The 27,603-nt window shown below is 41.3% G+C and overlaps 1 protein-coding gene across 1 annotated transcript; it reads left to right on the top strand.

Moving 5' to 3' along the window:
* The first annotated feature begins 272 nt into the window (after positions 1-272).
* Positions 273-27,268, top strand: LOC126015850 (NADH dehydrogenase [ubiquinone] iron-sulfur protein 6, mitochondrial-like). Its single transcript, XM_049778430.1, has 3 exons — positions 273-398; positions 2,411-2,503; positions 26,893-27,268. The coding sequence occupies exons 1-3, from the start codon at positions 273-275 to the stop codon at positions 27,208-27,210; spliced, it is 537 nt and encodes a 178-aa protein (XP_049634387.1). The 3' UTR covers positions 27,211-27,268.
* Positions 27,269-27,603: the final 335 nt, after the last annotated feature.

Raw genomic sequence — 27,603 nt, 5'->3', positions numbered from 1 at the left:
GACTTGTTAACTCAGATAGGCCCTGGCCTGACCATCAAGAGCCCCTGAAAATCTGACCTCTTGCCTCAAACTCTGACACCTACAGATATTCATCAGCTCCCCCTTTTGCCCCTGAAATATCACAGTTAGAGCTGTTTTATTCTTTGCAAAATCTTGGTAAGCTGAATGGGCCTTTTCAACGGGACCTCTCTTCCAGGTAGTCCCAGAAAGGTCTGACTTCTCTGCAGCAGGCTGGGGAGGTTTCATGACCATGTCACTTGCCCTCACATGTCATGCCCTCACTCCGGGCCGGCAGTCAGTCACCAAGTAAGCTGGGCAAGATTTCAAAGCTCCCAAGCAGCAGCAGTCACTTGTGTGGCCTTTGGTCGGGACTTGAAGGTTCCTGTCAGCCGGCATTGGTATAACTAAGAATTTTGCCTTTGAAACCCAGGAACACAACACTCCCAGGGAACTTGGGTTGCTTTACGCCATGTACCCTTGTGGTGGCTAAGATATGCAGATCCTGAGTGCCTGGAGCTGGTGCCTGTTGATGGTCTCAGCCTTCCAGTCCTTCAAGAAACGAAATTTGTCCAAACTCCTGGCTCCAAATGCTCTTATTAGGTCTATGTATGGAGTGTGTGTTATGTGTGAATGTATATGTGTCTTTATGGTATATGAGTATGTTTGTATGTATACATGTATGTACATTGCTCAGGCGGTCCTGAGCTCCCACCAGCAAGCAATTTTCAGCCAACCCCACCATCCAGTGGTTCCGTGCAAGGGCCAGAGACTGTGGAGCTGGTCAGACCCTGTGGAACTGGGGTTCCCTGGGACACCCCGGTAGTACCAGAGCCTCCAGAGCTGCACCTGCTTATGCTCAGGATACCACGTGATGCTGTGGAGCCAACTGAGCTGAACACATGTTTGTCAGGCTCCCTAACTGCTGTGATATTTCCTGGTTCTTTCTGGGGAGAAGAGAGACATTGGAAATTTTTGTTTCCTAAAGAAAAAAGGGAGGCCCTGGTGTAGATTTCCAATTCCAGCATCTCTCTGTCCAAGACAAGATGAAGAGACTAGTTCCGGGGCCAGCGAGGTGGAGCTAGAGGTAAGGTGTTTGTCTTGCAAGTGCTAGCCAAGGAAGGACCGAGGTTTGATCCCTTGGTGTCCCATATGGTTCCTCCAAGCCAGGGGCAATTTCTGAGCACTTAGCCAGGAGTAACCCCTGAGCATCAAACGGATGTGGCCCAAAAACAAACGAGAGAGAGAGAGAGAGAGAGAGAGAGAGAGAGAGAGACTAGTTCCTTCCACAAATGGAGATGGTTCCCTGTTCTACGAAACTAGCCTCCAGTAGGCTTTAAAGAGGAAATCAATCTCTCTGAATGATGGATAAGGAATGTTTGTCACCCTTCTTAGAGATGACCTAGCAGATATACTCAAAGCAAAACTGGGCGTCCAAAAATAATGGGAGTAGCTGGAGAGATAGTATGGAGTAATTACCTTGTATGCAGCTGACCCAGCTTCAATTCTCAGCATTGTATATGAACCCCTGAACCCTGTCAGATGATTCCTGACCCAGAGTCAGTGCAGCACCAGGTGTGCTCACCCCCCCCAAAAAATAAACACCCAAAAATAAAACAATGGGAAAATGCAGATAGTAAACATCCTAAAAATCCCTCTTTAACTGAAGAAAATGAAAAGGCATCATTTGAATCATGATCTAAGTCAAGCTACCTTTTTTCTCCACTCTTTTACATTTGTGGATTTGGGGGGGGGCACACCCGGCAGTGCTCAGGGGTTACTCCTGGCTGTCTGCTCAGAAATAGCTCCTGGCAGGCACAGGAGACCATATGGGACACCAGGATTCGAACCAACCACCTTTGGTCCTGGATCAGCTGCTTGCAAGGCAAACGCCGCTGTGGTATCTCTCCAGGCCCCAACATTTGTGGATTTTTATACAGAGAAATATCTCCTTTCACAGGCGCAGCCCCTTCAGACCTGTTTTACAGCTCTCTGGTGCCTACGTTTTCCCTCACTCGCTTGCAAATGTTACAGAGTGGTTCAGACCCAAACAAGCTATAAATTACCAAAGTAAATGAACAAGCTGGTGCCAGCCTCTGTGCATTCAATTACACAAGTAGCCTGTTCTTTGAAATGGGATTTAAAATAATCACAGACTGGAGAAATCCCTAATTCTATTGCCGGTCCACATCCTGCTACGTTTACTTAAGTCAATTACTCAGTCGCTTCCAGTGTGTTGGCAGGAGCGGCCCAAACAGCTGGTCACTTCAATCAGTTCAATGCTGGATTCTGCCAACCCAGGCGAAAAAAATTAGTCCAATTAGTCATTTGTGGAGGCAGAACAATACGGCGTGTTCCCGGGGTCTGGCGAATGGATGAAGCGCTTGCTCACTGTTTGGGTTTCCTTTCCCAGCGAGCTCTAGTTTCTGAAGGAGGTGGCAGTCTTTTACAGGTCACTGGTGGGAAGCTGTTGGCTCCATCTCGCAACCGTCCAAACTATCATGGGGTGTGAAGCACTTCACCAAGTCTCCAAGACCATCCAGGGCCCCTTTGAAGTCTACTCCAAGCTGGTGCCAAGCCAGGTCCAAGTTAGGCTGGTGATTTTGCTCAATGCTGACACGCAATGGAACAGAATTAGTATCCCCAAATAGGAGTCCATTTTCCTGGAGCTAACCAGCAGGCCTGTGCTTTTGTTTCCTGTCTTTATTTTAGTTTATTTTGTGGTTTGAGAGCTACGCCTGGCTTACTTCTGGCCCAGTGCTCAGTCAGGGATCACTTCTAGCAGTGCTAGGAATCAAACCAGAGTCGGCTGCCTGCCAGGCAAGCAAACTCCTGAACTCTTGTGTTGTCTCCCCAGATATATCCTTGCTTAAACCTTGCTATAAAAGCTTCTGATTCCTGATTTGAATGACTGAATAGAGGTGAAAATGCCTTTTTGTGTGAACTGATGCGCACAGTGTTTCTTTATCACAAAGTATGAGTAAGCCACACCTTGTGCTTGGGGTCTCACTGGATGACTGGAACTCCCAATTATTTTCCTTGGAGATTGTGGACAGCCATTTCTCCAAGGAGAATAGACGCTGCAGGCAGCACCTTTTTATTCACATGCTTCCCCCATTAACCCTCACACCCCTCATATACTGCCTTTTCATGATTCCATTCTCACCAATAAGTGGAAAAGGCTCAGTCTGAAAGATCTAGGAACTGATTTGCCTCCCAAATCTGCACTTGGAATGTAGGTTCTCCTGCCAGGAAAGGCAGCAGCAGAAGATTCCCGTGTGCATTCAAGGTAACACTACACACAATTGCCTACCCAGTCAGGTTTTACGTGGCTCTGTTCTGTGTATCGAAGAGAAAGGTCTTTTTCTTTAAAGTCGTAGACAATTAGCCTTAATTATTGTCATAAATGACTAATGTAAACTTTAAATTGAGGTTCAAGATGACTCAGCCGCCTACTGAATATTCCAGAGGACATGATCTCCTGGACTGATGTCTGTGTCTCCCTTGTTAAATGTCTATACCATCATTGTTCTAGATTAATCGTCAACAAATTCCTCTTATAAAATGTTCTTTAAAGGGGCTGGAGTGATAGTACAGCAGGCAGAGTGTTTGCTTTGCATTAGCCCATCCAAGTTTCATCCTCAACATCCTATATTATCCCCAGAGTCCACTAGGGCTGATCCCTGAGCACAGAGCCAGGAGAAAACCCTGAGCATTGTTGGGTGTGGCAAAAAAAAATAAATAGAAGGTCCTTTTGAAAAGAAAGAATTTTTTTTCCTTCAAGAAGAAACATACGGGGCATTTGCCTTGGATGCAGCCAATCCAGGACTGACAATGGTTCAAATCACAGCATCCCAAATGGTTCCTCGTGCCTGCCAGGAGCAATTTCTGAGTGCAGAGCCAGGAGTAACCCCTGAGTACCACTGAGTGTGGGCCAAAAACAAAAACAAAACAAAATGAAACAAACAAACAAACAAAGGAACATATGGAAAGAAACCCAGTGTTTTCAGTCAGGGAAGATAATTTTTTTTCTTTGTTTTATTTGGCCATACTGGCAAGGGTTACTCCCTGGTCTGGTGACTACTCAGGGTCACTACTGGCTGTGCTGGATGGACAGGGGAGTGCTGGTCACCAAACCCTGGGTCTTCTGTATTTAAGCCCATTGAAATTGCAGGTATTTTTTTTTTGTTTTGGTGCATTTTATTTTGGGGGAAGAGAGTTATACTCAGTGGTACTCAGGCTTCTCCTGGCTCTGTGCTCAGGGATTCCTCCTTGCAGGACACAGAGCACCAAACTTGGTGCTGGGGATTTCCTCAGGGTGGCCGGTGTAAAACAAGATGTTCGACCCACTGTACTGAATCTTCTGACCCTGAAAATAATTCTGGAAGAGTTTCATGTAGAACATCAGCATGAAAAGATTCTTATATTATGAAAAAAGGGAAATCCTTACTGATAGATCAGGCAGCTAAAGGGTGAAAGGACCTTTGTATGGCCAAGGGGAGGGGGGTGAGTAATGACAGGAGAATGAATGTGGGAGCAGCAAGACTTTGTGGGGACTTCATAGTAATAAACAAGGGAATCATGTGATATGTGAGTAGGTCTCAGCTGACATCCTCCTTATTTACTTTTGGGTTTGGGGTCGCACCTGGCACTTACTCCTGTCTCTGCATTCAGAGTCTCCTGGCAATGCTCAGGGGACCATATGGCACGCCAGGGATTGCACCCAGGTCCTCTGTAAGACAAGTGCATTTGTACTATCACCAAGTACCTGCTGTACTATCGTTTTGGCCTCCGAGAAATATTTGTAAATTAAATTGAACTTTTTTTGTTTAAAATGCTAGTAATAATTATTTCTCATGGGCATAACTCCAACATCATAACCATACCATGTACTGATCTTTCTTCTGAAGGACCCAACCCCCTTTTTTCACTCCTCCAACTCAATTGTGGGGTCAGTCCCCCCGTTATGCTGTCCTTGGCTCTTCATTTTTCCCTTTGAAGTCCCACACAGTGACATTATCCTTTTTCTGCCCCTTTCCTTCTGACTAACTTTACTCTCAGCTAGCATCTTGTGGAAAGAACTAGAATTTGTTATCTATCCTTGAGGACTAGTTGAAACAGAGTTTATACCTCTAATAGATCCAGTAGATTAGAAAAGTGGCTTATGGAGCTTGGAAATATCCAAGTGATGGTAGGTAGATCTGAGAAAGGGGGTCCTCTGAGCAGAAATTATAATTAAATTCTAGCCCCTTACTATAACTGATGTACCTAAAGATCAGAGCTTAAACCTCAAGTGCAGTGTCTAAAACATGAGGGAGGACTGGGTTTAATTCCCAGAATGGTAGGATCCCCTGAGTACTGCCAGGATAGAGGCACACAAGCTTTAGCAATGCCTAAGACCACCTGGGGTGTCCCAGAACAAACCCAATAAGATGAAATTACATGGGCCAGAGAATAATTTAGCTGACTCAAATTTGATCCTTGGCATTCCATATGGTCTCATGAGCACCACCATGAGTGATTCCTTGTAGAATTAAATAATTAGCGATGGAGAAGGATGGTTAAGGATGGAGGTGGAATCTTTCTCTGCCATCCCAGGCCACGTGGCTCCGCAACCCCCATCCAGCTGGCGGGTCCCAGGTTTAGGTGAACGTCGGAATCAGACTCATCCAGAGACAGGCATCAGGAAGCATCAACTTTATTCATGCTCTATTCACCACATGTGTCGCCTATATCATAACCTTTTAAGCATTTGCTATTCTTAGCTAGCCCTGCATCTTAAACTCCTTTAAGCCATCTTCCCTTTGACCTCCATGCTGGTCAAAGACTAAAAGGGCAGAGGGACCTAATCCCCTGGGTCAAAGGCCTTATCTACCTTTTCCAAGACCCCTCCCAGGAATGGACGGGGTCTTGCAGGTAAGGTCAAGTTACCTAGGAAGAAAGGAGGGATGAGGCTTCAATTCCTGAGCACTGAGCCAGGTGTAACCATTGGATGTGGCCAAAATAAAATAAAATAAATGAAAATACTTAACACATACACAAAATATGCACACATACACAGGCTAAATAGGCAACAAGAAAGTTGCTGCCCCATCAGAATAATATTCAAGGCAATAGTTGGGAGAATAATGAGGAAACAGGAATAGAGAGTAAACAGAATAAACAGGAATAAGCAGGATAAAGAATAAAAAGAAGTAAATAATCAGCCTTTAGGAATGGAAGACTGTTGGGTCTCTTCTGGAAGGCAGCTTGGTTTTATGCCCCAAATTCAACATTAACCCAGCAACCCTCGTCTAGAAATTTAAACCAAGTTGGTGGTCCTCAAACATGTTTAAGCTCAGAACACATCCACCTCCAATTTACAGGTCTGAGAATTGGCGATTCTCAAGAAGTAGCCCTTCTTGATTTTTTTGTTGCTCTTTAGCAACTAGGTGCAAAATTCAGCATCATAAAATCACAGAAAATGACATGCGGACGGAAATGTATTCATTAAAGTGGAAAAGCTTTTCTTCAGTTCTTTGAGCCTCAGTTCTTAGCCTTCACACTGAAAGTGCCTCCAAGAATAACTGAAGATGCAGAAATGGCTCCAAGAAAGTCAGCACAGTGGGAGAGCTTGACCAGCTTTCATAAATGCCACTATGATGCCAAGGGAAAGAAAACATTTAAATAAAAGAATAGATGGAAAGGCTCGATCGTATATATGCTTACTTATATGTTCACATATGCGAGCAGAGATGTCAGAATCATGTTTAAATAGTAACAGATTTTTGGTAGGGGCAATACTGGGGAGGACTGGGAATAGAGCCCAAAACCTCACAATACTTGGGGCAAATGTTTTCTCGTTGAACCATAGATCCTGCTCGATCAGTGTTTGCTTTTTTTTTTTTTTTTTTTTTTTTTTTTGGTGGGAGGTGTATACCCGGTGATACTCAGGGGTTGCTCCTGGCTCTGCGCTTAGAAATCGCTCCTGGCTAGGGGACCATATGGGATGTTGGGGATCGAACTCAGGTCTGTCCTGGGTCAGCCACATGTAAGGCAAATGACCTACCACTGTGCTATTACTTCAGCATAATGATCAGTTTCTTGACAATATAATTTTGTGAGTTTCGGGTTTTGATTTTGGGGCCACATCTGGCTGTGCATGCTCAAGGCTTACTCTTGGCCTTGCACTCAGGAATCATTCGTGGCAGGCTCAAGACCCATATGTGGTGCTGAGAATTAAATCCTAGTCAGCCATGGGAAAGGCAAGTACCCTCCTCTCTGTATTATTGCTCAACTCTTTATAGTAAAAATTTAAGGGATTTATCTCTATGGCTTTTAGTATTTTTCCGATTGCTGTATAATGAACACTCACCACTTTCTCCAAAATCTTATACATCAGCTCAAAACTTAAGGAAAATTTTCCATAATATCTTATATTTGCATTATATTTATCCCTTATAGAAAATTTGCCAACATCCTACTTGGAGCGAGGCTCAGGGTATCATGAGTGACTTGGGTACCTGCCACTTCTGTTTCACAGCAGAAGAGACTGAAACGGATTCAACCCAAAACATCCCCACTTGGAGAAGCTAGAGGTCCTGCCTTCAAATCCAGATCTTCTTATTCTTCACTGACCATCGCCTTTCTTGCTGTATCTCAGTGAGGGTGGGGGAGTTTGAAAGTGGATTTCCAGACAGATGACTTGTTTTTTTTTTTTTAATACTGATCTCTCCATCTTAAATAGTATATTCTGAGAGGTTAGAGAGATAGATTTCAGGCACCATATATGGTCCCATCAGCAACTCAAGCCCTGAGCACTCTTGGGTGTGGCTGCAAAGCCAAGTAAACCAAATAAATCAATTTACAAGAAAGAAGAAAGAAAGAAAGAAAGAAGAAAAGAAAGAAAGAAAGAAAGAAAGAAAGGAAAGGAAAGAAAGAAAGAAAGAGAAGAAAGAAAGAAAGAAAAGAAAGAAAGAAAGAAAAGAAAGAAAGAAAAGAAGAAAGTAAGACAAGAAAGAAAGAAAGAAAGAAGAAAAGAAGAAGAAGAAGAAGAAGAAGAGAGAAGAAGAAGAAGAAGACAGATGATGATGATGAAGAAGAAGATGATGAAGAAAAGGAGGAGGAGGGCGGGCGGCTGGAAAATAGTAGATGACTCAGAAGACTGGTGCTTTTTGGGTAGGGTAGGGTGGGGGTGTGAGGGTGGGGGCATGGCATTAATCCCCAGCACTTGCAGTGAAGCACCTAGTGTGCTCAAGCACCCACACCCCAAGGGCACCCTAGTGTGGCTCAAAACCCCACAAATTAAATCACTTTAGTCAAAAGCAGACTAAAGCCAGGAATAGTCAAGCTGGGGGTCTCAGGGTAGACACTTTGCTAGGCCATCCTTAAGAATAGTCCTGAATTCCCCTTAAGTTACCAGATTTTGTGAGCTGAAACATTGGGAAGTTCTGAGGCGAGTTTTCTGTAAACGGGATTTTCTCTGAGCTCTGACCAGGCTTGCACTTCCCAACAGTCCTGCTGAATCTCATGAGTTTTTATGGCGGCGCCTCAGAAGGTTTAGCTCCCCAGAAGCCTGCAACCAGGACCCAGTCCAGGGGTTCTGGGTTGCAGGGCGGCCTCCTACGCCCTCTACTGGAAGGAAAAAAAGGGTCGTGTCTGCGCTGTGGAATCATGTCTCCCTCTGGTGGCAGGAAGAAGTACATCCTTGAAGGTGTATCTTCAGACCATCCACACAGGTCCTTTCAGTGACCAGCCGGGATCCTTGACTTGATTTATCAGAGCTTGGCGAATTGTTACTCCGTTCTAAAAGAGAGTCATATCTTCAGGGATCATTATAATAGGGAAGACTTGTCGTCGGTCCTGATCCAATTTTAGTCCAAATCAGCTCATCATCCAGGATTTAAATTCTCTATCTAAACATTTCATACTGTCTGAGAATGCTCAGTGATAGAATACTTGCCTTGCACAAGTGAACCCTGGACATAATCCATGACACCAAAGTAATTGCAGCAAAAACACTGCCAATAATAATTATAGGGGCTGGAAAGATAATGTAGTGGGGAGGGTGCTTGCCCTGCACATGGCTGGCCCAGGTAGGTTGATCCCTGGTATCCTACATAGTCCCCAGAGTCCACTAGGAGTGATCTTGAGCACCTTGAGCAGCCTTGAGCACCAATGGGTATAACCCTTAATCCAAAATAATAATACAATAATACAAAATAATAATAATTAATTCTACCTCTGAATTTAACATTTAACAATGGGGACCTATGGAAGCAACATAATAGAAGTTGGAAATCTCTGGCACACACTGACAAAATCCAGGATTCTGTTCCCTAGTACAGATCTGAAAGAGAAAACTCGTTCTTTTGAGGTGTCTGGATGTCATCATTACTAAAACGTCCACCTTCCCAAGTTAGGGCTAAAGCTTATGGTGTGGGGATTACACCTGGGCGCCTCAGAGGCAAGAAAGCACTCTAGTTCTGGCCATTTCTTATTTCTAGGAATCATTTCCTTGGCAGGGTGGGAGGACCTTCTTAGACCATCTGCCAGCCATGTCTGGGGTAAGACATCACAGCTCTCTACTCTGCTCACTCAGCAGTTACCTCTCCACAGAGGACTCCAGCATGGCCGTACTAGGCTCCCTGGGGAGTTCTCTAGGCCCACTTGGAAGTGGTTTCCTCTTGGCACTCAGTTTCCAATCCCATAGACGTGCCCCCTCTCATGTGTCTGAATCACTGACAGTCTCATTGCCTTTTCCATGGATATTGAGCAATTGTCTGGACTCCTTCCCTTACTATCCCTCTGTTTGGGTTTTGTAGCCTCATGCAGCACTTCACAGGACTTATTCCTGATTTTGTTCAGGGATCACTTCTGGCAGTGCAAGAGGACTCTATACAGTACCAGGGATCAAACTCAGGGTGGCTGTATGCAAAACAAGTGCCTTAACCTTGTACTAATGCTCTGAGTCATCAGTACACATCTTTTTTTTTTCTCTTAAAAAACTTTTAATTAAAAAGAAAAATGGCAGTAGAGCATTTGCCTAGTTTGTGAGATGCCCTGGGTTCAATTCCATGCACATAAAAAGCAGCATCAGCCACAAAACATTTTTAATGAATCCCTAAAAATTAGCTGGGATGCCAGTGCTGGGCTTCTGGGCTAGGTAAATAGAGGGTCAGCTCTTTTTCTTATATGTATCCCCAGTTCTCAATCTGGCCATAACCAGCATTTGATCTGATTTTGTTGGATAAAGTCTGAATTCTGGACCAGCTGACTCAGAAAAGGTGTCTTTTCTGACTGAGCAGCCCTTTCTAAATGGGAGCTCTTTGCATATGAAAGGAATTTGCCAGTGGAGGAGAAAGATGTGAATGGAGGAGCTGGAATTTAAGAAGCCACTCTGGACAAGACCTGGGTGCTGAGCGGAAGCGGTATACATGATATTCCCTCAGTAAAATATTGCAAACCATAGTGTCTAAAAGGAAAAAAAGAAGAAAGGAGGGAGGGGAAGAATTATGTCTGCCTCAGAGGCAGGAAGGGGAGAGAGAAGTGGTGAGAGTGGGAGGAAAATGAGGGATATTGGTGACAGGAAATGTGCACTGGTAATAGGTGCTGTATATTGTATGACTGAAAATCATGAACAACTTTGTAGCTGCATACTTCATGGTGATTCAATTAAAGAATTTATTTTAAAAAATGTGGCCTTGGGTTCCAGGTAGATGGCCTGGAGTGTAGACTGGTTTTGCATACAGAATCTTAATATTAATTTCAGTACTGTATGCTCCATAGCTATGAGCATCGTTGCTCCTGAACAACACAGAGTATGGTATAAATAAAATTAAATCAAATTAAAAATTTTTTATAAAAAGAAGCCATTTACAGAAGGGGAGAACAGCAAAGCAGGAGCATATCAAAGTTAGCTTATCTCTCTCACAGGTCCTGGCACAAGCGGTGTCTGTTGGCTAGTGCTCGCCCCTGGATTTGGCCATCGGTCAGGAAAAGCAGCAGGAAACCAGCAGGAACATATGTCTTAGACCCAGGCAGCACCTAGTGTGAAAACCGGGGCACAGATTCAACCATCATGTGGTGTAGCGGCTAGAGGGCTCTGCATGCAGTTAAGTGAGGCCCTGCAGTTCTGTACAGTCTGGATTCTCAAGAGCTAATGAGACTTGGGCACAACAGCCACTCACACAAACATGAAAATATCCCTATCCTCGTCTCCTACGTGGCTACATCAGACAGCAAGGACAGACAAACTGAGCAGCCCTGGGCCAGGCTCTCCTGAGGCTGACTGGTGCAGGGTTGAGAGTTATACCCAGTGGTATAAAAAATGCCCTTAGTAGGGCTGGAGAGTCAGCAGAGCTGACATGAGGTGGGCCTTCCATGCAGCCAAATTGGGTTCAACCTCCAAAACTTCATATTGTCCTGAACCTGCCAATAATGCTCTCTGATCACTACCAGATGTTGTCCCTAGAGCCTAGACCTTTCTCAGACACTGGGGTGTGAGTTCCACCACATACGAATTTAAGGGACCACAATACAGCCTGTGACAATGCAGCCACTTTCTTGTCTTTGTTGGTCCTCTTGCTTGTTGGTTTGGCAGTGCTCACCTAGGCCCTTGCTAAGCCTGTGCTGCATTGGCTATGAAAAGTCGCTGTTGGGTGATGTCTGTAGAGGCACTAAATGGCCTGTGATCTCTGCCATCTTTATAGATTGAGAGTTTTGCAAGATCAGGACATTTCTCTGAGGTATTGGAAAGGACAGTTGTCTCTGTGCTTGGGAACAGCATGGCTGCATCCATAGGGGGTCTCTCCATGTTCCGATATGACACGGAAGGATTAGTTTGAAGAGGCTCCCCACCAAGGATATAAATTCTCCATCTATAATGTTTTTAGACTACCTGGGAATGGGCTTGGGGTATAGTGCTTGCCTTGTACATGTACCTGGATGTGACCCCTGACACTATAAAGATGATGATGATGATGATGATGATGATGATGATGATGATGATGATGATGAAGGAGAAAAAGAAAGAAGAACAAAAATCCAAATTTCCCTTTTCCAGAGAATATTGGGGCACTGAAAGAGCCAACTACATATAGTATATATCTTTAAAAGGAGGGGGGGCAGAGTAATACCACAGCAATAGGAAACTTGCCTTGCAAATGGCTGACCTGCTTTCAATCCCCAACACCTCAGATGTGTTGGTATAATCAGTCTTTACTTTAATTGGTGTGGTGTATCAGACTGTTGGATCAAGATAGACGTGCTGATGTAGTAATTTATGCATTGGTAGCTCTGGTAGTTTTCTCTTTGTTACTATTGTTCATATGTATCATGAAATGCGAAAAATGCGAGCTCAAGACTCTGAAAGCACGCCAAAAGTTTCTGAAATGCTTCCAACTGTTTCTGAAGCTCCTCCTAATGTTTCTAAAAGGCCTTGAAAACTGGAAAGTCAAAAAATAATTCCAGTAATCACATGTGGTCAAGCCAAAAGCCCTGAGGCTGGTATCTGCCCCTCACATCACCACTGGCAGTAGGCCAGAAAAGCAGCAGTCAGTAAGATGCTTCACCCACTAATATCAACTTGCTAAATGATACAAATGCCAGAAATGAGATACTGCTAGCCCAATCAGGTGCTGGATCAGAAAGAGGATCTGTGAGATTATCACCCCCATTGCAACTCTTTAAAAAGTGTGGAATAGGGGCCGGGTAGGTGGCGCTGGAGGTAAGGTGTCTGCCTTGCAAGCGCTAGCCAAGGAAGGACCGCGGTTCGATCCCCCGGCGTCCCATATGGTCCCCCCCAAGCCAGGGGCGATTTCTGAGCACATAGCCAGGAGTAATCCCTGAGCGTCAAACAGGTGTGGCCTAAAAACCAAAAAAAAAAAAAAAAAGTGTGGAATAGACCCATCCCCACCACAATGGCTAATTATCCTGGAAATTGGCATTAATACAGAATCAGAAATAAATCTTCCCCATCAGAAAAACAAGCAATCACAATGGCTAAACATCAGGGAAATTGGCATTAACACAGAATCAAAAGCAATTTTTGCATTTCATGAAACATACAAACTATAATAACAAAGAGAAACACTACCAGAGCTGCAATGCATAAATCCATCCCATCAGGAAAACAATAAAGTTTCAGGGGCCAGAGTAATAGCACAGTGGCAGGTTGTTTGCCTTGCACACAGCCAACCCTGCCAGAAGCAATTTCTGATCACAGAGCCAGGAATAACCCCTAAGCTTCACTACCAGATGTGGCCTCCCAAAAACAAACAAAAAACTTTAACTTATGAGAATGTAAATATACCTTGATTGATTTAAGAAAATGTGCTCATTGTATGGTCCTCTTTCTCCATTTTGTGGTGAATTCTTTGGTACCTGGAGTGACATCAAGTCTTGGACCCAACTGGATTTTATTACTGTGGTTAAGACCTGCTTGGGTGCTTCCCAATATTTACAGTGGAAAATGTGTTTTTTCTGAAGGTGCTAAGAGAAAAATTAATAGCCCAGGTCACTATGGAAGGATGGTTGCAGGAGTCACTTTGTTTTGTGAGATGCTGCTAGGAGAAGGGAAGTTAACAGAAATAAACAAGCAGATAAAACTACCCCATGCTGTTTTGGGACTCATCAGGAAACTTGCATTGAAGGATTGGGGGAAAAACTCAAAAACTGAATTTAAGGGTAGTTATACAAAGATTTTTCAGGGAGCTATGGAGTCATATGCAGACTTTCTTGGAAAATTGACAGAGGCTTTTAGAAGGCAGATTAAGGATATGGGTACTCCCTATATTCATTGCAGCACTATTTACCATAGCCAGACTCTGGAAACAACCAAGATGTCCTTCAACAGATGAATAGCTACACAAACTGTGGTCTATACACAATGGAATACTATGCAGCCGTCAGGAGAGATGAAGTCATGAAATTTTCCTATACATGGATGTACATGGAATCTATTATGCTGAGTGAAATAAGTCAGAGAGAGAGAAAAACGCAGAATGGTCTCACTCATCTATAGATTTTAAGAAAAATGAAAGACATTCTTGCAATAATTCTCAGAGACAAAAGAGAGGAGGGCTGAAAAGTCCAGCTCACCTCATGAAGCTCACCACAAAGAGTGATGAGTGCAGTTAAAGAAATAACTACATTGAGAACTATCCTAACAATATGAATGAATGAGGGAAGTAGAAAGCCTGTCTCGAGTACAGGCGGGGGTGGGGTAGGGAGGAGGGAGATTTGGGACACTGGTGATGGGAATGTTGCACAGGTGTAGGGGGGGGTGTTCTTTACATGACTGAAACCCAACCACAATCATGTTTGTAGTCAAGGTGTTTAAATACAGATATAAATTTAAAAAAAGAAAAAGAATTACAAAAGTTATAACTTTATTAAATGTTTTATAATCAAAGATTTAACACACTCATATTTTGAATCAGAAATACTGGTTGTTGAAGGTGCTTTTTTATTTGAAATACTATGATATTAAAATAGTTCTGAAATTATAACAATTACATTTTAACTAAAAGGAGATTAACTTCAAGTTTCAGTCAGGATAAATTTATATCATCTTCTCTTCTAGACACTTGAGCAAGTTATTTGAAATAATATAAATTAATAATACTGATTTAAGTTTATTAAAACAGTTATAAAATATCCCATCCACCTTTTTGCAAATGTGTAGGGTCTGTTTTATATGTACATTAGAAGAATAGTAGTGTATGGGGCTGGAGAGATAGCATGGAGGTAAGGCATTTGCCTTGCATGCAGAAGGTCAGTGGTTCGAATCCTGGCATCCCATATGGTCCCAAGCCTGCTAGGAGCAATTTCTGAGCATAGAGCAAGGAGTAACCCCTGAGCGCTGCTGGGAGTGATCCAAACAAACAAACAAAAAAGAATAGTAGTGGGTCATATTTTTCTCCTGAAAATAATAGACTCAATTGGTAATATCCATTGGATACATTTATTAAAATCAGCACAGAAGTTAAGAAAGTTTTATCAACAACTTGCTAGAGTGCAAGTATTTGCCCATGCTAACAAACTTCAAAATGTGCAGAGCATCCAAGGTTCAAATACGCATTCACATTTCTTTGTATATATAATTGAAAGTAAACACCTCAGCATAATAAGAATATCTCAAACTCAAATTACTGTATCTAGAAAACTAATGAAACTTGAAAAAGCAGGACAATTTAACTCATACTTGGTAGATATAAATTACTGGTTGTCTTCTTTTGAAGGCCTGGAAATTTTGATATTAGTTTTAAATATATATATATATATATATGTGTGTGTGTGTGTGTGTGTGTGTGTGTTTTGAAAAGTCTTCATCATTGTTAATTTTTCTTATTACTATTTACTTAAGGAAATATGTACATATTGATATATCTCATTGTAGAGGCAAAATTAAAGGAAAAAAGCAAAAGTAAACAAAATGAATTTAATCAAATCGGTAATCTAAGGAGCTATCAGGGTAGTTCAGTCAGTTATATCTATGCTTTGTATGTTAAGTAGGCCTGTTTTCCATCTACCATCCACCAGTAAGATTCTCCTAAGGATCTCTGGAATAATCCTGGAGCATATCTTTATGGTGTGACCCAAGGAATAAAATAGATAGCTAATATTCAATATAATACCTAGATAAAATAAATACAAAGCTCAACAAAAATACAACAAATAACTTCTCAAAAAAAATGGAAGAGTTGAATATTTCAAAAGAGAAGACACACAAGTATAACAGAATCATGAAAAAATAAGTTTATTTTTAGGGAAATAAAAGTTGAAAGAATAATAAGATATCACTTTATATTAAAATGACCTTTTTTTAATTAATATTTTTTATTTAAACACCTTGGTTACAAACATGATTATGGTCGGGTTTCAGTCATATAAATGACACCCCCATCACCAGTGTAACATTCACATCACCATTGTCCCAAATATCTCTCCTTTCTTCCCCGCCCCCACTGTACTCTAGACAGGCTTTCTATTTTCCTCATATATTCTAATTGTTAGGATAGTTCTCAACGTAGTTATTTCTCTAACTAAACTCATCACTCTTTGTGGTGAGGTTCTTGATGTGTGCTGTAACGTCCAGCCCTCCTCTCTTTTCGTCTCTGAAAATTGTTGATAAATGTCTTTTATTTATCTTAAAACCCATAGATGAGTGAGACCATTCTCTATCTTTTTCTCTCTCTGACTTATTTCACTCAGCATAATAAATTCCATCCATGTACATTCATGTATAGGAAAATTTCATGACTTCATCTCTCCTGATGGCTGCATAATATTCCATTGTGTATATGTTCCACGGTTTCTTTAGCCATTCATCTGTTGAAGGGCATCTTGGTTGTTTCCAGAGTCTGGCTATGGTAGATAGTGCTGCAATAAATATAAGTGTAAGGAAGGGTTTTTTGTAATGTATTTTTGTGTTCCTATGGTATATTCCTAGCAGTGGGATAGCTGGATCATATGGGAGCTCAATTTCCAGTTTTTGGAGGAATCTCCATATCGCTCTCCAGAAAGGTTGAACTAGTCGGCATTCCCACTAGCAGTGGATAAGAGTTCCTGTCTCACTGCATCCCGCCAACACTGCTAGAGATTGGTAGTGTGAGGTGGTACCTCATAGTTGTTTTGATTTGCATCTCCCTGATGATTAGTGATGTGAAGCATTTTTTCATATGCCTTTTAGCCATTTGTATTTCTTCTTTATCCAAGTGTCTGTCCATTTCTTCTCCCCTTTTTTGATGGGATTAGATTTTTTTTTTCTTGTAGAGTTCTGTCAGTGCCCTGTATATTTTGGAGATTAGCCCCTTATCTGATGGGTATTGGGTGAATAGTTCCTCCCACTCAGTGGGTGGCTCTTGTATCCTGGGCATTATTTTTTTCGAGGTGCAGAAGCTTCTCAGCTTAATATATTCCCATCTGTTAATCTCTGCTTTCACTTGCTTGGAGAGTGCAGTTTCCTCCTTAAAGATGCCTTTTGTCTCAATGTCATGGAGTGTTTTGCCTATGTGTTGTTCTATATACCTTATGGTTTCAGGTATGATATTGAGGTCTTTCATCCATTTGGATTTTACCTTTGTACATGATGTTAGCTGGGGGTCTAAGTTCGCTTTTTTGCAAGTGGCTAGCCAGTTTTGCCAACACCACTTGTTGAAGAGGCTTTCTTTGCTCCATTTAGGACTTCTTGCTCCTTTATCAAAGATTAGATGATTGTATGTCTGGGGAACATTCTCTGAGTACTCAAGTCTGATCTGAGGGTCTTTCTTTACTCCAATACCATGCTGTTTTGATAACTATTGCTTTGTAATACAGTTTAAAGTTGGAGAAAGTGATGCCTCCCATATTCTTTTTCCCAATAATTTCTTTGGCTATTCGAGGGGGTTTATTGTTCCAAATGAATTTCAAAAGTGCCTGATCCATTTCTCTGAAGAATGTCATGGGTATCTTTAGGAGGATTGCATTAAATCTGTACAATGCTTTGGGGAGTATTGCCATTTTAATGATGTTCATCCTGCCAATCCATGAGCCGGGTATGTGTTTCCATTTCCGTGTGTCTTCTTAGTTCTTGGAGCAGAGTTTTATAGTTTTCTTTGTATAGGTCCTTCACATCTTTAGTCAAGTTCACTCCAAGGTAAAATGGCCTTTTTATAAAGGTCAGCAATTATTATTCAAAAATCAGTGTCATTTTGTGTTAAAAAAGGAATAATATTAACTTTCCTGTAGAACAGTCAATATACAGACTTCTCAAAATATTGAAAATAGTACTATTAAAATTATATGATTGACAGTTATATGTATACATGCTATTCTACTTCATAACTAACAATTTTATGTTATGGTAATTATTTTGTTTATTGGTTTGTGAACACTCTCAGCTCAGCAATGTCACTTCTACATTTAGTGGGACCATAACCAAAGAAGATCCACCAGTTGATGACTATGGAAAGAACAGGCTGTTGACCAGGCAGATGCTATTCTCTTTCAACAGTGCTTATATAGAGCACAAGAAACTGGGATACTTTCAGGGTGGTAGGGTGCAGGACACCAAGATGAGCAGCCAGGGACACTAGGGACCAGAGGGACGTTAAACATAAATGTTGGGTGAGTATGGGGAGACTCACAATGGGTGATATTTTTTGTTGCTTGGCAGCCACTTCTAACAAAAAGGGCCTGGTCAGTCAAGTCTGGGAGTACCCACTGACTTTAGGGAGATGGCGCTCCTCTTTGTGCTGCCCTTCCCTATCTCTGGAGCTGTGTCTTTGAGCTTTTCACCTCAAAGGGAAAATCCGGAGCAGTTGCTCTTTGGATCCCTCTGAAGAGTTGATCTACTGGGCCCTTTCTGCCAAGTTTCTTAGAAACAGTGTCATAGGGACATCTAACATAACGGTATTTTTTTGTTAAGTTTAGTATATTAACTATATGTAAAATAAAGATCAGTGTTGGTGATGTTGTTAAAGTAGTAGAGCCATGCATGTTTGCAGCTTGTGTTCAGGACTCAGTTCTGATCCCATCAATACTGACAGCATTTCACCAGGTGTTTTTATATTTCTATTCTTGTTTTTTATTATAATCCAACAAATGATAGCATAATATTTTGTTTTATCCAAACTATATGTTTTGGAAATATTCTAATTGATTATTTTCCATCTGCTTTGATTTGAAGATGCTATGATTGAATAGTCCTTTGTCATTGAACATCTAAGAATTATTTAGTTTCTTACACTAGATACTATAGCTTAGTGCTATAGATGCTTTACAATTTATTAGCTTAGCATTTATCATTAATGTCATATTAAATTATTTTAGAACGTGGAATTTAAAGTAATTTTTCTATGATTGCATAAGTTAACATTAAGCATATGTTAACATTAAGTATAACATTAAGTATGATCTTTTTTATTCTTCCCAAATATTTGAGTTTTGACGTCTTTCCCTTAGCAATGTATATTTTCCTTAGGATATTATTAATACTCTTTTTGTAACTTTAAGCAAATATTTACTTATATTTACACATAACTGGTGTGATCTTTTCTACCTTCTTTTATTTACAGAATCATCTCTTTAGGTTACCCTAAAGTTGGAGCTAGTTATAAGTGAACTAATTTTTTGTTTGTTTTGTTTTGTTTTTTGGTTTGATGCTCAGGGGTTACTCCTGGCTAAGTGCTCAGAAATTGCCCCTGGCTTGGGGGGACCATATGGGATGCTGGAAGATCGAATTGCAGTCCTTCCTTGGCTAACGCCACTTCGCTGGCCCCATAAGTGAATTAATTTTTTACCAAAAATACTTTTTATTCCCTTTAGTTCATCGGGTCAGATTAGGAGAAAAATAATTCTCTTGAATTTTCCCACAATTGTTTAAAGTTACTGTATATACTAGGTTTTATTTTTTTTCTCTTTGGGCCACACCTGGTGATGCTCAGGAGTTACTCCTGGCTATGCACTCAGAAATCACTTCTGGCCAGATGGGAATATATTAAACTGAGAAACTTCTGCACCTCAAAAGAAATAGTGCCCAGGATACAAGAGCCCCCCACTGAGTGGGAGAAACTATTCACCCAATACCCATCAGATTAGGGGCTAATCTCCAAAATATACAAGGCACTGACAGAACTTTACAAGAAAAAAACATCTAATTCCATCAAAAAATGGGGAGAAGAAATGGACAGACACTTTGACAACGAAGAAATACAAATGGCCAAAAGACACATGAAAAAATACTCCACATCCCTAATCATCAGGGAGATGCAAATCAAAACAACTATGAGGTACCACCTCACACCCCAGAGATTGGCACACATCACAAAGAATGAGAACAAGCAGTATTGGTGGGGATGTGGAGAGAAAGGAACTCTTATCCACTGCTGGTGGGAATGCCATATAGTTCAACCTTTATGGAAAGCAATATGGAGATTCCTCCAAAAACTGGAAATTAAGCTCCCATATGACCCAGCTATACCACTCCTAGGAATATACCCTAGGAACACAAAAATACAATACAAAAATCCCTTCCTTACACCTATATTCATTGCAGCATTATTCACCATAGCAAGACTCTGGAAACAGCCAAGATACCCTTCAACAGATGAATGGCTAAAGAAACTGTGGTACATATACACAATGGAATATTATGGAGCTGTCAGGAGAGATGAAGTCGTGAAATTTACCTATAAATGGATGTACATGGAATCTATTATGCTGAGTGAAATAAGTCAGAGAGAGAGAGAGAAAAATGCAGAATGGTCTCACTTATTTATGGGTTTTAAGAAAAACGAAAGACATTCTTGCAATAATAATTTTCAGACACAAAAGAGAGAAGGGCTGGCAGTTGCAGCTCACCTCATGAAGCTCACCACAAAGAGTGATGAGTTTAGTTAGAGAAATAACTACATTTTGAACTATCCTAATAATGAGAATGTATGAGGGAAATAGAAAGCCTGTCTAGAGTACAGGTGGGGGTTGGGTGGGGAAGGAGGGAGATTTGGGACATTGGTGATGGGAATGTTGCACTGGTGATGGTGGTGTTCTTTACATGACTGAAACCCAAACACAATCATGTATGTAATCAAGGAGTTTAAATAAAATATATATTAAAAAAGAAGTGCTACGTGAGGAGTGCTTGCTGTGATGGCAATGCTCTGTACTTATGGTATTACTGTGATTTGCAGTTATAAGAAGTTGTAATGGGGGAACCTGAGAAAAACACAAGGAAGTCTCTTTCAACTGCATATAAACAGAATGGCTTCAAATGACCCAGAAATTTTCACTTCTTGGCATCTACCCCAAAGACCTCAACACATTTGCGTCCTTATGTTCACTGCAGTACTACTTGCCATGGCCAACATCTGAAGACAATCCATGTGTCCAATAATAGATGACTGGATAAAGAAACTGTAGTACATGTACACGATGGAGTTACTACTTCACTGTCAGAAAGGCTATATCATGCAATTCACTGCTCTGTGAGTGGATCTAGAGAATATTTATTGAGAGAATTAGTTGGAAGGAAAGGCTAAGATACAGAATAATCTCTCTCATGTATGGGATATAAAGAAAAATAGAGGAGGGCTGGCAAGATAGCACAGTGAGAAGAGAGATTGCTTTGCGCATGCCTTATCCAGCTTGCTTCCTAACACTCCATGTGGTCCTTCAGCACCACCAGAAGTAATCCCTGTGCTCAGAGCCAGGAGAAATCCCTAATCATCACAAAGTGTGGCCTGTAAGCCAAAAAAAAAAAAAAGTAAAATAAAATAAAAATTTTAAAAATGTGGAGGAATGACGAATGCTCAAAGAAGCAGAAACCAAGATCTGGTCCTCAGCAAGAATCGTATCACAGAGGAAGGAAAGTGGAGCATTATGGGAGGTGGCATTGAGACAATGATGGAGGGAAGCAGACACTCTGAGGACAGGTGTGATGTCAGATTCTATTATTCACAAAACCTTATTGTTAACAGTATTCTAAACCACTATGCCCAAAATATAATCTTAAGCAATGAAAATTTAAGTCATTGAAAAGTGAGAAAATGGGCTCGGAGAGATAGCACAGCGGTGTTTGCTTCACAAGCAGCTGATCTAGGACCTAAGGTGGTTGGTTCGAATCCCGGTATCCCATATGGTCCCCCATGCCTGCCAGGAGCTATTTTTGAGCAGACAGCCAGGAGTAACCCCTGAGCAACGTAGGGTGTGGCCCAAAAAGCAAAAAGAAAAAATGTAGGTTCTGTTTTGCTTTTGTGTGTGTGTGTGTGTGTGTGTGTGTGTGTGTGTGTGTGTGTGTGTGGTTTTTGGGTTACATCTGGCAGGGGAAACTCCTAGCTCCATGGAAAATGTAGATTCTATACTGAATGAAAATATAAAGTTAAATACTCAAGAGACTATTTAATTCACAAACCTGAATGGCACTGAAGATAAGCAACACTTAAGTAAACAGTAAATATACAGTGATTTTTTTTACAAAAAATTAAAATTAAACTCATTAGGATCTCAAAAATACATTAAAATAGGCAAAGCGCATCTTTATTCTGGTTTCTATGATATGTTTCAGGATTTGATTCTAATGTCAATGGGGTGTGTGAGAGCAGAAACAAATAAAATATCAAATAAAAACCTTCTGAACTATATAGAAATTATTAAAAAGAGAAGACAGGAGCCAGAGAGATAGTACAGCTGGTAGGGCACTTGCCTTGCATGTAGTCGACCCAGATTTAATCTCAGGCCTCTGATATGATCCCCAGAGCACCATTATGAGTTATTCCTGAGTTCAGAGTCATTAGTAATCCTTAAGTACTGTTAGGTGTGGTCAAAAACGTTATTTAATCATTTAAAAGGAAGACAACTTAGGGGCCGGAGAGATAGCATCGAGGTAAGGTGTTTGCCTTGCATGCAGAAGGTCAGTGGTTCGAATTCCGGCATCCCATATGATCCACCAAGCCTGCCAGGAGTAACCCCTGAGCGCTGCTGTGTGTGACCCAAAACAAAACAAAACAAAAAAGACACTAAGAAAAGGAAGACAACTTACTGAATGGAAGAAATATTCACAATCTAAGAGTTACTATCCAAGATTTCTAAGGAACTCAAAACTCATCAAGAAAACAACAAACACAGGCACAAAGTGGAGAGAAGAGCTAAGCAGAACTCCACCAAGAGAGACATATTGCCGGCTCAAAGGCCTGGGGAAAACATACTTATCAATTATTATCTGAGAAATACAAATCAAATGATAATGAGTTATCACCTCATGTCATGAAAATTGCCTACATCAAAAAGACAGTGCTGACAGTGTTTATCAGGATAGAATATTACAAGGCCATCTGTCTATCCTCCCTGGAAGCACAATGTAGGCTGGTGGGGTGGGGGAACTGTTTCAGGGATGTATACACATCTTGTTATAGACAGTTTCCAGAGCCAAGCTAGAGAGGAATAAGAAAAATTATACAGAGAGATAAAGCAGGGGACAGAGGAAATTACTTTAGTCCAGATTAAAAAGAACCAGCAACATTTAATTTAGTGAATATGGCTAATAGGTTAAGAATAAAAGAGAACTGGACAGAGGCAGAGGTTGGGCTCAGAAGATTCAACATGCCAGGACTTATGGGTGTCTTCGACTGGTATGTTGGGGAATCTGGGCAGGGCAGCTAGCCATAGGCCCCCTGGGCTGACCACTTAGTCCAGGGGACTGAGATCCCTCCAAGCCAGATTGGTCTTCATGGCCGCACCTGGTTAATCGGGCCCTGGGTGGAGAGGGGGGGAGAGAGAAATCCCTCCCCTATGCATACTGGACCCCATTCAGGAGTTTTTTCTAACTAGTATTCATTTTCAAAAGCACGCAAGAGCAAATGCGCCTGCGGGACATACATACTTTTTAACAACACCCAAAAATATTCTTAGTTTTCTACTTTCTAGGGAAAAAAAATGGAATTCCCTAGATTTGGAGGATAATATTCAAACAGGTCTCTAAAATCAGTGTATATGTAGACGTGATTTCCTATACTGTGGTCCTCTTTGACTGCCAAGCCTAATCCATAAACAATTCATCTATACAATGTATATAGCCCCTCTGATATATTTCACCTCCCCCACACCAGAGCCCCTTCTACTCCCTCATCTCCCAATCCGGATTCGTTAGCTTCCCCTCAATTAACTCTCTTTACCCTCAATTCTTTAATTTTTTAGGCACCAAGACCGACCTCCTGCCCCAACAGATTCTGCCCTTGGCACACCCCTACAAAGCTCATTATTACTCCTTAACTCTCTCACCCCCAACCATTAGTACCCCACATTTACCCTTTTTTTTTAAATAGAAATTACTTTATTTAATAAAGACTATGTATCACATAGTTGATCATAATACATTGTTTCCTGGAAAGTGTGAGTGAATTTATTTTTTTAATATAATTTTTATTTTGATCATAGTGGCTTACATATTGTTGACAATAATATTTTAGGTACATATTTACATAAAATCAGGGGGGATTCCCATCACCAAATTGTCCTCCCTACACCTCCATTTTTGTCCTACCTCCCATATCCTCTTCCCTCACCCCCAGGGTTGCTAAAATATGTGGTCTCCTCTGTATCTAGCCTATTGCTTAGTAGTCTTGCACCTGTTTGATTCTGGTGCCTCCCTTATTTCCCCCTCTAACTGGGGAGGGGGAACAGGACTAGCTAGTTCAAGTTACGTGGTTTTGTTTGAAGGAGAGAAAAGTAATAAACTGGGGTAAAAGTCTAATACGCCGATAATAAGCGGAATTCTTTTTTTTGTTTGTTTGTTTTGTTTTTTGTTTTTTTGGGGGCCACACTCGGTGATGCTCAGGGGTTACTCCTGGCTATGTGCTCAGAAGTCGCTCCTGGCTTGGGGGACCATATGGGACACCGGGGGATCGAACCGCGGTCCATCCAAGGCTAGCGCAGGCAAGGCAGGCACCTTACCTCTAGCGCCACTGCCCGGCCCCAAGATAAGCGGAATTCTTCTAGAGGCTCTCATCATCGGTTTGAGAACGAAGGAGAGAAAAAAGGTGAAACATTCCACCAGTACAAAAAGAAGTGTCAAAAATCCAGTGAGTACTCCAACAATGACAAGCACCAAAAAAAAAAAAAAACCAGAAACATAAAAACACAAAACAAAACAAAACAAACAAACAAAAACGCCATGGTCTTGATATAAGAAACATGGCATAGAATATAAAGAAAGAACAGAAAGGAAGAGAAAGAATAAGTATAACTGGGGACAACTTCAATAATCACACCCAAACAGAGAAATTGACCAAAAATAGATAGGTAAATAAAAAATAATAATAAATGAAAATAAAATACTATATAAAAAAATAAATAATGTTTTGTGCTTTTTGTTTTTTCCCTCCTGCCCTGGCACAGTAAATATTGGGGTCATTCGAAAAGAAATTCACTTGGCCTAAGAGATAATGGGGTTTCTCCGCCCTTGGAGTGTATTGTCATGGGATCAACTATAGACTCTGTTCAGGATCATTTATTCTCCTGGTGGTGCTTTTGTGGTGTTTGGAAGACCTCTGCTCTGTCCTGGGTGATACAATCAGGCCTCTGTGTCTAGGGATCTCAGTATCTGCTCAGATCCTGTGGTGGGATTTATGATGAAGTCAGTCTTTGTGGTTCTAGAAGTTCTGTTCCATCACTGTCATTTTAATTCATCTTCTGTGGTTGGTGATCTTGGTCTTTGCACTGAACCCACATTTACCCTTTTTAACTTCAGTACTACACAGTCCTAATCACAGACGAAAGTCGTGCATTGGATTTAACAACCAACCCCCAACTATTTCAAAAGACATAAAATGGACACATATGTCTTTTGAATACTTTATGTGTATTTTCTTTAACAGCTATAACTCTTTCTAAATAATCTTTTACATTGAAAATTCTACCCACTTTTTATCTTGTCTTCTCTTTGTGAGTTGTTCAATAAGGAATTTTGGTGGAAGAGTCCCTCAGTTTACTGCTTATGATTGAACCATGTCATGGGGATTGTTGGACTTGTTCTTATGGACCCATATGCGCCGATAACGCCATGTGGCATTGTTCCTTGTTTGCATAGGCCCAATAAAATGGGAAAATACTATACATACAAATAAGTTCTTGTCTAATAGAGATTGGAACACACAAATCTTGTAGTGCAATGGACCTTACACCCTGAATATTGATATAATGACCTGGCACAGGCCTCAGAAGAATGGCCATCCTCCATTCACCCCTGAAACAGGAAAGCTATCTGCGAAACATCCAAGCTTTTTTATAACAACACCTGGAAGCAATCCTCTACCAGGGAAGACCCTACCACTGCTCTGACATCGACCTGCTCAAAAGAGACTTCCATTAACACTAAGAAGACTTGGTAACAACGACGACCTGCTTACAGGACAGGGTTCTCTGCATTGCCCTTTAATTGTGAGGTGAAACAAGAGGACACTCTGCACCATCCTGATTGCAATGTAGGATATGCAGATTCCAGGATCTTTAATACAAAAACATGATACCAACAACAGAGACTGTGTGAAAAATAAAAGTGTATTGGCACTACAGACAATGACCTGGATTGGACAAACTAGTTTTCCTGGAGCCTAGAGTTGGTCTTATGCCAGGAAACTTCAGGAGTAGGGTCTCCTTGTATTTAGGCCAATGCTTTTTCTTTCCATGTCCCTCATATTTTGGTGGGCCTATGCAAACAATAATTGCCACTCTAACACCATTTTTACTGTGCTCCTTTGACTCTAATCCTTAAGAAAAGCAACCCATTTAAACTTTTGAGGTTAACTTAAACTAATATGCATGTGCACAGAAATGTAAAAAAGTACTTTGCCTTCAATGTTGAAGGAGTTACATAAGTTTTATGGCTTTAGATTGCTTTGTGTGCTGCTAAGAAATATTATGCACTACAATCTGGGGGTTTGAGGGACAAAGTAATTGTACATGGATTCTGTTTTATTTTTCTTAATGTTTTTTGGCTGAAAGTTCAAAGTTAAGATATCAGCAATGGGACTACTGAGAATTCTGTTTATGGGTGATTGTCCTTCCACTGTAACTTTACCTTGTCCGCTTTCTTTGCATTTTTGTTCTCATAATTAAAAATAAAAAATTTATTAAAAAAAGAATAAAAGAGAACTTTCACAAGCACTGGAGACAGACACAGAGCAATATTTTAGGTGCTAAGGAGTTAAAGGTAGAGTGGGTTAAGGATGAAGAATAGATGACCAGAATTCAATACTAACTATGTGGCATCTATCTATCTAAAGAGGGGACAGAGATCCAGACCAGACCAGCTCCTTCAGGCACAAAGGATTGGGGCTGACCTAAGTGGTAAATATATATATATATATATATATATATATATATATATATATATATATATATATATATATATATATATATAAAGAAACTACCTCTGCTCAGGAAAGCTACAGGGACATTCGGGGTTTTGGAGTTCGCACGGCGCGGACTGGAGAGAAGGTGACGCACATCGGTCAGGCCTATGACGGTCTAGACTACAGGAAGATCCGGTTTGTGGGCTGGCAGAAGGAGGTGAACGAGAACTTTGCCATTGACCTCATCGCTGAGCAGCCAGTGAGCGAGGTGGGGAGCTGTGTGGTGTCCTGTGACGGCGGTGGGGGTGCCCTTGGCCACCCCCGGGTATTTATCAACCTGGACAAGGAGACCAAGACAGGCACATGCGGCTACTGTGGCCTGCAGTTCCGCCAGGAGCTGCACTAGCGCTGGAGCTGGCAATAAAGGGGCATCCTCAGGCAAAAAAAAGAAAAGAAAAGAAAAGAAATAAGGAATCTGAGGTCATGTGGAGCAGGAATCACAGGAGAGAAGTGGTGACTGAATGGTAGGGTCAGTGGGACCTGGGCAAGAGACATTCTGTTAAATGGGTTCTTAGTGAGTCAGGTGAGAATTGAGTGGACATTCTCTGTTTCCAGCAGACTTTTTAAAGGAACATACAATGAAAATGGAGCATGCTCACAAACGGCATCTCTGGGAAACCTGGTTTTCATAGGAAATAGTGTGATAGTCACAACCAAGAGCACAATGCAGAATAGATTTGCCTCCTATTACTCAACAGAACAGAAGCCAGGACCATGGGACAAAGTGTCCAACATACAA

Source organism: Suncus etruscus, chromosome 8 (genome assembly GCF_024139225.1).
Source record: "Suncus etruscus isolate mSunEtr1 chromosome 8, mSunEtr1.pri.cur, whole genome shotgun sequence".
Lineage (NCBI taxonomy): Eukaryota > Metazoa > Chordata > Mammalia > Eulipotyphla > Soricidae > Suncus > Suncus etruscus.
The sequence above is the reverse complement of the archived record's forward strand: the minus strand, read 5'-3'. Positions and strand labels throughout refer to the sequence as shown.